Source organism: Phascolarctos cinereus, unplaced genomic scaffold, assembly GCF_003287225.1.
Source record: "Phascolarctos cinereus isolate Bilbo 61053 unplaced genomic scaffold, phaCin_HiC Scaffold_2;HRSCAF=192, whole genome shotgun sequence".
NCBI classification, from domain to species: Eukaryota; Metazoa; Chordata; class Mammalia; order Diprotodontia; family Phascolarctidae; genus Phascolarctos; species Phascolarctos cinereus.
In genome coordinates this window covers 209,892,264-209,902,297 of record NW_027555625.1, presented here as the reverse complement: position 1 = coordinate 209,902,297, position 10,034 = coordinate 209,892,264, and the positions used below count along the sequence as shown (strand labels likewise).

At 37.9% G+C, this 10,034-nt stretch overlaps 1 protein-coding gene across 1 annotated transcript; it reads left to right on the top strand.

The window, feature by feature from the left end:
- Positions 1–3,673: 3,673 nt before the first annotated feature.
- LOC144455848 (uncharacterized) lies at positions 3,674–7,047 on the top strand. The gene is made up of 2 exons (XM_078149775.1): positions 3,674–5,448; positions 6,693–7,047. Exons 1-2 carry the CDS (start codon positions 4,460–4,462, stop codon positions 6,721–6,723), a joined length of 1,020 nt encoding a protein of 339 aa, XP_078005901.1. The 5' UTR covers positions 3,674–4,459; the 3' UTR covers positions 6,724–7,047.
- Positions 7,048–10,034: the final 2,987 nt, after the last annotated feature.

The following is a 10,034-nucleotide window of genomic DNA, read 5'->3' as shown; positions in this document are numbered from 1 at the left end:
AGGAGTGAAATTGCATCTTGCTAAAAGGTACCATAGACAATGAAGCAAGTAATAGCAAAACTAGAGATATATGTGCCACATGATACAGCACCCAAATTTATAAAGAAGTTAAACAAGTTATAGAAGAAAATAGTAAAAGTATACTAGTGGGGAAGCTCTTAGAACTCACTAAATATAACCAAAATGTAAACAACAAAGAAGGTAAGGAGATGAATAGAATTTCAGAAAAGTTGGATATGATAGACCTCTGGAGAAAATAGATAGGAATATATCATTTTTCTCAGTAGTTCATGGCATCTGCATAAAAATTATCTATGTATTAGGGCATAAAAAATTCGCAATCAAATATAGAAAGGCATAAATATTAAATGCATACTTAATAGGTCATAATATAATAAAATTACATTCAATAAAAGGCCATGGAAAGATATATTTAAAATTAATTGGAAACTAAATAATCTTATTGTAAAGAATGAGTGGTTCAAAGAGCAAAGCATAGAAACAAAAAATAATTTCACTAAAGAGAATGACAACAATGAGACAGTATGCCAAAATTTATGGGATGTAGCCAAAGCAGCACTTATGAGCAATTTTATATTTCTAAAAGCTTACATCAATAAAAAAAAAAGAGAAAGAAGAGATCTATGAATTGGACATGTAATTAAAAATAAAACTAGAAAAAGAACAAATTTAAAATCCTCAATTAAACAACAAATTGGAAATCCTGAAAGTGTAAAAAAGAATTAATAAAAACTGAAAGTAAGGAAACAATATAAATCATAAATAAAAGCAGAAGCCTGTTTTATGAAAGCTACAATAAAATAAACCATTGAGTAGTTTTATTAAAAATTAAAGAGGAAACCCAAATTACCAGTATCAAAAATTGGCAAGTGTAAATTCACCATCAATGAAAAGGAAATTAAAGAAATTATGAGGAGCTATTTTGCCCAATTATACACCAATAAATCCAACAATCTAAGTGAAATGGATGAACATTTACAAGAATATAAATTATCCAGATTAAAAGAAAAAGAAATTGAATGCTTAAATGACCCATCTTAGGAAAAACAAAAAAATGAACAACCATCAATGAACTTCCTAAGAAAAAATCTTCAGGGTAGGTGAATTCACAAATCAATTCTACTGGACATTTAAAGAAAAATTAATTCCAATATTATATAAACTCTTTGGAAAAATAGGTAAAGAAGGGGTCCTAGCACATTCCTTTTATTCCACAATATGGTGCTGATACCTAAACTAGGAAGACTGAAAGCAGAGAAAGAAAATATAGACCAATTTCCCTAATAAATATCAATGAAAATATTTTTAACAAAATACTATCAAGGAGATTATAGCAATATATTATAAAAGTCATGTACCAAATGGATTTATATGAGGAATACAAGGCTAGTTCAATGCAACAAAACTGTCAGCATAACTAACCATATCAATAACAAAACCAACAGAAATCATATGGTTATCTATAGATGCAGAAAAGCTTTTTGGCACAGTGAATACAGCAATGGCCCTGAAGTCAAGAGGACCTGAGTTCAAATATGACCTCAGACCAAACACTTGATACTTACTAACTGTGTGAACCTGGGCAAATCATTTAACCCCAACTGCCTAAAAAAATTCTACATCATTATTGATTACAGAAATGAAAATTAAAACAATTCTGAGGTGGCACCTCACACCTCTCAGACTGGCTAATATGACAGAAAAGGAAAAAGATAGTGTTAAAAGGGATGTGGGAAAATTGGGACATTAATGCACTATTGTTAGAGTTGCAGACTGGTACAATCATTCTGGAGAGCTATTTGGAACTAAGCCCAAAATATTATAAAATTGTTCATAAGCTTTGATTCAGGAATACCACTACTAGGTCTGTATCTCAAAGAAATCAAAAAGAAAGATAAAAGGACATAAATGCACAAAAATATTTATAGCAACTCTTTTTGGGGTAGCAAATAATTGGAAATTGAAGGGATACCTATCAACTGGAGAATGGCTAAACAAGCTGTACTATATGATTGTAATGGAATACCGTTATTCAATAAGAAATGATGAGGAGGATAATTTCAGAAAAACCTGGAAAGACTTAACATGATCTCACACAAAGTGAAGTGAGTAGAACCAGGGGAACATTGTATGCATTCTCAGCAATATAATATGATGATAAACTGTGAATGATTTAGCCATTCTCAGCAATACAATGATCCAAGGTTATTCCAAAGGACTCGTGATGAAAAATGTTATAGACATCCAGAGAAAGAATTAATGACGTGTGATTACAGTTTGAAACGTACTATTTTGTACTTTCTTTTTTTCTTTTCTTTTTTTTTTTTTGGCCTATGTCTTCTTTCTCGTTACTAATAAGGAAATACGCCTTACATGATTGCACATGTGTAACCTATATCAAAGTGCTTAACATTATTGGCAAGGGGGAGAGGGGAGGAAGTGAGAGAATTTGGAACTTAAAATTAAAAGAAAAATGATCGTTAAAAATTGTCTTTACGTGTTGAAATGGAAATTGGAAATTCCCCTTTAAATTAATAAGATCACTCAAATAAATAGGTTCAGTTCAAATCTCGGTCATGACCGTTCCATATCTCCTGAGTGTTCTTGGCCTAGCATTCCAGGAACTAGCCATTCCTAGGTCACGTTGACATGGAGGGTTGGCTCCTCTCCTTGTGAGACGTGATGTTATTAAAAAACAAAATACCAAGCCTCAGGCGGATGGGAGCGTGGCTAAGGTCAGATGTGTATTGGACAAACCATGAATAGCGCAAGCATCAAAAAGGGGTTCTTGGCCCCAAGCCTTCTTTGTTTAGAACAATATAAAAACACTGCGTCCTGTAAGCCCGCTGAGCCTCACCCGCGGGAAGGACGCTTCGCCCGGGAAAATCTTTACACAATTCAAGTTTGTACTGGCTGCAACGGGGCTCCCAGCCGTTGATTGACTTTGGAGGTTCCCTTGAATTGGTGATGTATTCTCTTCCATTACCGACTCTCTTGATCGGTGCTATATTATTGATTGTTCTTATTATTTATGCTTTCTATGCAAATTCAAACTATCTGTGCTTTGCTTCTTCTAAATAAATTATCTATTTCCTATTATTTTCTGGTGCATTGGAGAGTGTCATTTATAGGAGCGAATCCGAACCTCACTAAATCCTATTAATACAAAATTGGCGTCACGAACAGGATTCGCTGTATAAATGCCTTTCTTTAAGAGAAATGTTGAGCCCCGGGCTCCGGTAGAGGTCCCGGTTGGGAGGACCCTCCGTTTTCCTCGCTCGCAAAAACCTGGTCACAGTGTACAGGACCTAGTGAGGATTGGGGAGCAGGGTGAGGAACGGAAGGCCCTCACAGTTGACTGCATGTTTATCTAATATTCCAATTGAAAAGGGGAAAGAAATGAGTGAGTATGCCGAAGAGGGTGGGCTCTTCTGACTGCATATAGGACAGTGTGTTTGGAGTTAGACGGAAGGAGGAAGAGAAAGCACAAATGGAGAAAGAAATGTCTGAATTGCAGGGTCGATTGTCTATGCTGCAGTGCCAGAATTTTATATTAGGGGATCAAGCTAGGAATTATCAAAATGTAGCCGAGAAGGCTGCCGTTCGGGTGGCACAGTATAAATATAGAAATAGGCGAGGAAAAGTAAATAAAAGGAAAGTGCATGCTGTAATCGCCGCAGCAAATATGAATTGGGACCCTGATACTTGGGACGGCGATATTTGGGATGAGGATGACGACGGGTGGGAAGAAGTGATAGAGGAGGAAATTCCGGACGTTAAGGAGGGGGAAGCTCGGCCGATAGTTAGGAGAAAAGCCGAAAAGGAGGGAGCTAACCCACCCCGGGTGACTGAAATCACGGAAGATTACTCCCAAAGAGAAAGTACTGATTTGCTTAGTAGGTTTTCACAGCGATCAGGAGAGCCTGCAATCTCCTGGCTTGTGAGATTAAGTGATGGGGGAGCTGGAGGAGTGTGGCTAGACCCCAAGGATTCTCTAAAATTTTTGAGTTTGACCTCTATATTTTAATACAGGCAGAGAATAAAGAGGTGGTAGAGAAAAGATTAACTCAACTAATAGAACATATGAAGGAGAAGGGATGGGAGATTAATCCTGATAAAATTCAAGGTCCAGCTCAAAGTGTGAAGTTTTTAGGAATAATTTGGAATAAGGGTCATAGAGAAATCCTCCCCAAGGCCAAGCAAAAAATATTAGATTTTTCACCTCCTAGGGACAAAAGAGAAGCTCAAAAGTTCGTTGGGTTGTTTGGTTTTCTGGAGGAATCACATTCCTCATTTAGGTCAGATTTTGAAGCCATTGTATAAAGTTACCCGGAAAAAGTATGCATTTGAATGGGGGGAAACAGAATCGAAAGCCTTTGAGGAAGCCAAAATAGCTATTCAAACTGCCCTGGATCTTTGGCCTGTACAGCCAGGGCCGATGGAATTGCAAGTTACAGTTTTGCATGGATATGCTGATTGGAGTTTATGGCAAAAACAACAGGGCAGGAATGTTCCTTTAGGATTTTGGTCGCGGAAACTGCCACCTGCTGGCCAAAATTATACTCCTTTTGAACAACAATTATTGGCTGCATATTGGGCCCTGGTAGAGACAGAACATTTAACTTTAAACCATGAAGTTGTATTGAGGCCAGCCATACCCATTATGAGTTGGATTATGGGGACCCCCGCCTCACATAAAATAGGACATGCCCAAGAATCATCAATTATTAAATGGAAATGGTATTTGCAAAATAGAGTCAAGACAGGCAGATCGGGTGTTTCCACCTTGCATGAAAAGGTATTAGAATTATCAAAACATTCCAATGATGTTGATATACCAAAAACTTATGAACAATCGCCCGTCTCTTGGAATAGCGGGTATGATTTGTTATCCCCTGAACAAAAGAATCATGCCTGGTTTACGGATGGGTCGGCTAAATATATAGGATCTAAAAGGTGCTGGAAAGCTGTAGCCTATAACCCTTCATGCAATACTATTTTGGAAAGCTCTGGTGAAGGCCGGAGTAGCCAATGGGCCGAATTAGTGGCTGTCTATCAAGTAATTCAAAAGGAACAAGGTGGCCAATGTCATATATATACTGATTCCTGGGCCGTAGCCAATGGCCTAGCAGTTTGGATGCCAATTTGGAAGAAACACGAATGGAAAATTAGAGACAAAGATGTGTGGGGAAAAGAATTATGGGAACAAATATGGGAATGGTGTCAATGTACTAATGTATCTGTATTTCATGTAGATGCCCATGTGAATCAAGATTCTGTGGAACGTGAGTATAATGCCCGTGCTGATGAATTATCCAAACTTCAAGGAAAAGCTTTAAAGGTCACCCCCAGAAAGGAAAACGAAACACAATTAGGAAAATGGGTCCATATCACCGCAGGACATCTTGGCGCTCTTGCATCTTACAGGTGGGCATTAGACAGAGGGATTAACATACCTCTGGATCTATTTAAGCAAATAGTACAAAACTGCATACAATGTCAATTATTTGCTCATCGGCCTGTGCCGAAGAAAATCACTGGAGAATTGGCTAGAGGGTCTTTACCTGCTCAAATTTGGCAAATAGACTATATTGGACCCTTACCTGTTAGTCAGGGGTGTCAATATGCCTGCACTTGTGTGGACACCTACTCTGGGGTATTAGTTGCCTGCCCCTATAAACGGGCTACCCAGAAAAACACTTGTAAGACCCTAGATATTATTTCTCTTTATTATGGGACCCCCCTACAAATACAGAGTGATAATGGTACACATTTTAAAGGTAAGGATATAGATGAGTATTGTAAATATAATAATATAGAATGGATTTACCATATACCATATTATCCCCAAGCCGCTGGTTTGATAGAAAGAATGAACGGATTATTAAAGGAGAAACTAAAGAAATTAAGTGAGAACCATGATTTGAAGAGATGGAAAGAAAATTTGTTTGAGGCCTTAAAGCAATTAAATAACAGGCCTCTGACTGATGGGGGTGGGACTCCTCTTTCAAGAATGATGACTCCTAATTTACAAATAAGGAGAATTTCGTCCCCCTTGACCATTCAATGGTGGACTTTACATGAGAATGCTAGGCAGCCCTGGCATGCCTCTTTAGGCTCCGCTGGGTATGATCTATATGTAATTCATGATGTCCATATTCCTCCATTAGGCCAACAACTGTGTTCTACAGGAGTAGGAGTTAAGCTCCCTGAAGGACACTATGGACAATTGTTCTCTAGATCTGGTTTAGCCCTAAACAACCAAGTCCATGTCTTGGGTGGAGTCATAGACAATGACTATAGAGGAGAAATTAAAGTTTGTTTACATAACTCTCATGAAAGCGAACCTTTTGAATGTAAGACTGGTGAGAGAATTTGTCAACTAGTGATATTACCCTATTTAAATGGTTCGTGGCAGAAAATCAATGGGTCTCCTGACTCCACAGAAAGAGGAGATCAGGGATTTGGGAGCTCTAATAATAGTGACATCTCCTAGATACCAGAAAAGGCAATTCCTGGTACTAAAGTTTGGATAAAGAAGCATCAATCTGATAGACCAAGGCCAGCTGAGCTCATCGCACAAGGAAACACTAATACTGCCATAGTAGTATACCCTGGTGATGATAAATGGTATCATGTCCCACTAACCCAAATGTTTTTACGATATTAAGTGTTTTACAGTGTTTGCCTGCTATACGCTAACTATGGCATGAACTCCAGGTATTCCAGTGGGGAATCCTCAGCAAGGACCGCGTACTGATTCCATCTACGCTGGTGAAAACAACACCCACATCATGAATTGGTCATACCCATTCAACGTAGAAGTTTGGGACGCCCCTTTATTTCCCCTAATGAGAATCAATTTAACTAGTTTTAACCTAACTGTAACCGCAGCAAATGGCACTAATATTTCTTGTACTCTTACAGACTGGCCACCTAGTCCTTATTTTCCTCGCAGAGCACATTCATATAATTGGACTCTTGTAAACTTAACACGGACTTTTCCTATTACTGCATCGAATGAAAGTAACACTAGACATAACAATTATTTTTACTGTCGTAACACCTCCAATGGACAGTATGAAGAATATCTAAACCAATTAGTATGGGTTGTACCTGTGACAGAAAAACCCCCGGAATAATTCGTGTCCCCGCTCATGTACTAACACCTCTATCTTGCAACACAAAATAGTGTTTTATTATAATGTAACTTTTCCCTCTTTAGAAAGTTGTGTCAGGAAAAAAAGAGCTTGGTATGATACATTACTTGGTGGTGCAGGAACTGGTTTGGGTATAGTTAATTCTATAGACCTTGAGACCTTGGCTAGCAGACTGCGCAGTGCTGGACAAGATGTTTCTCAAGCTTTGACTGTGAATGCCCAATGGTTACCCACAACGATCCTGCCACACCAAAATACATTACAATATCAAGGCCAATTTTTACAAGTCTTTAATAATAGCATCCTCGTTAATTTACACCTTATGAAAAACATTGGTGTTTTATTTAATTGGACTAAATGTTCCTTGCAAAACTTATATACCCTCATACAGAAGGAAAATGCCCAAAGATTACTACAGGAAGGTAACTCTCACATATGGAACGATATACTTGACTTGTCAGATGTATGGAAAAAGCAAAAACCTGAGAATGCTAGATGCACTCCACTTTGGTGCGCTGGAACTATTATACTCTACCAAGTTAAAACTTGGACTGTTATGTGCCAATTTCATGTAATACCTTTTGTCTTACATAAATACTTTGCTTTACCTCATATCTATGGAAACTATATAGATTGGTATAATGTAACTCATACTCTGTCTGATTGTGTTGTAACTAATGGAGGGATTGTTTGTGGGATGATGACTCGGCAGATGGAACCCTGCTTTCTCTCATTCATCCAATTTGTGTGATCTAACTTTATACCCAGTGAGTAACTTTTCTATGATATATGAAGTATCTACTCAATATGTTTGTATAGCCTCTAATAATCACTCTGACCTTCTATCTGTAGATATTACTACTGTTCCATTTTCTGGTTGCTTATCCAATGTATCTTTCCTACGCTGGCAAGGAAATGATTTTTACTTTCCACCAGACACTAACCTAGTTAAAAATTTTGCTTGGGTACCCCAATCTTTGCCTCTACCTCATGTGTCTCTATCTCTATATCCCCTTATGAACATCTTGAATCAGTCGACTGAAATCAAAAAGTTATTAGAGTCCAACCAACGTGCGTTAAATGAACATCGAATACAGACTCTTATAGCTGCAGGAAGACTAGTCGAAGCTTCTCATTTAGTGACCTCAGATACTAATCATCATTGGTATGATTTTCTTTTTAAATCTCCTACTGCTACTATGTATTTTAATTCCTTAGCTACCCCCATACTACTACTTGCTTTGTTCTTTTTATGTCTTTGTATATGCAATTGTTGTATGTATAACCAAAATACGCACTATATACACTCATGTCACACCTTTGCCCCTCACCTATTATTCTCATGATCTTAAGGCCAAGTGAAATGGAAATTGGAAATTCCCCTTTAAATTAATAAGATCACTCAAATAAATAGGTTCAGTTCAAATCTCGGTCATGACCGTTCCATATCTCCTGAGTGTTCTTGGCCTAGCATTCCAGGAACTAGCCATTCCTAGGTCACGTTGACATGGAGGGTTGGCTCCTCTCCTTGTGAGACGTGATGTTATTAAAAAACAAAATACCAAGCCTCAGGCGGATGGGAGCGTGGCTAAGGTCAGATGTGTATTGGACAAACCATGAATAGCGCAAGCATCAAAAAGGGGTTCTTGGCCCCAAGCCTTCTTTGTTTAGAACAATATAAAAACACTGCGTCCTGTAAGCCCGCTGAGCCTCACCCGCGGGAAGGACGCTTCGCCCGGGAAAATCTTTACACAATTCAAGTTTGTACTGGCTGCAACGGGGCTCCCAGCCGTTGATTGACTTTGGAGGTTCCCTTGAATTGGTGATGTATTCTCTTCCATTACCGACTCTCTTGATCGGTGCTATATTATTGATTGTTCTTATTATTTATGCTTTCTATGCAAATTCAAACTATCTGTGCTTTGCTTCTTCTAAATAAATTATCTATTTCCTATTATTTTCTGGTGCATTGGAGAGTGTCATTTATAGGAGCGAATCCGAACCTCACTAAATCTTATTAATACACGTGTAATTCAGGGAAATAAAACAATATTTAAAAAGTAAGGTCCTCAGTCTAAATTTCATTCCAGTGGTATATCAGCATACTCAAAAAAATTTTATTCTAATTACATTTTTATGAAGACTTTTGAGAGTTTCTTGCTTTCATGTGTGGTAATTGAAATGTAAGGAAATATGGTCAAGTGGGATTTTTGTACCCAGGAGATGAACTTAAGTCCCAGCCTTGGATCCATTGTTTTGTGACCATAGGAAATTCACTTAACTTCTCTGAGCTTTAGCTTCCACACTTGAAAAAAATGAGTGCATGTTGGTGGAGCTGGGTAAGAGTAATGCTTCTATTAACTCTCTAATAGACTTGACATGAGGAAAATACTTTGTAAACCTTAAGATTTGATTGAAATTTGAATTATTATTATAATGGTGGTCAGGTTTGGGGAAGCTTACACTTCCCAAGGAGTCATGCAACAAGTATGTGCACCTGTCCCATCTAAAACTAGATTTCCCAGGAGGAAATAGACCATAAGCTTGCCCCAGATGGCAAGAGGATGAGACCAAATTTTCTCAATGTTCTGTGATTTTGATGAGGGAATTTTTATCACAGCCATATGATGACTAGACAGAAATGGAAATGAGGTTATGAAGGAGCAAAGCTAAAAAGGCAAAAACAAGAATAATCCAAAGAAACAGGTTTCTATCTAAATTCCAAAGTTTGAAAAGCTGAACAGGAGCAAAGAAATATATTTTCTTCTGGAGAGATCTCTATGAAAAACGTGTGTGTGTGTGTGTGTGTGTGTGTGTGTGTGTGTGTGTGTGTGTGTCTGTCCCCAATAACTA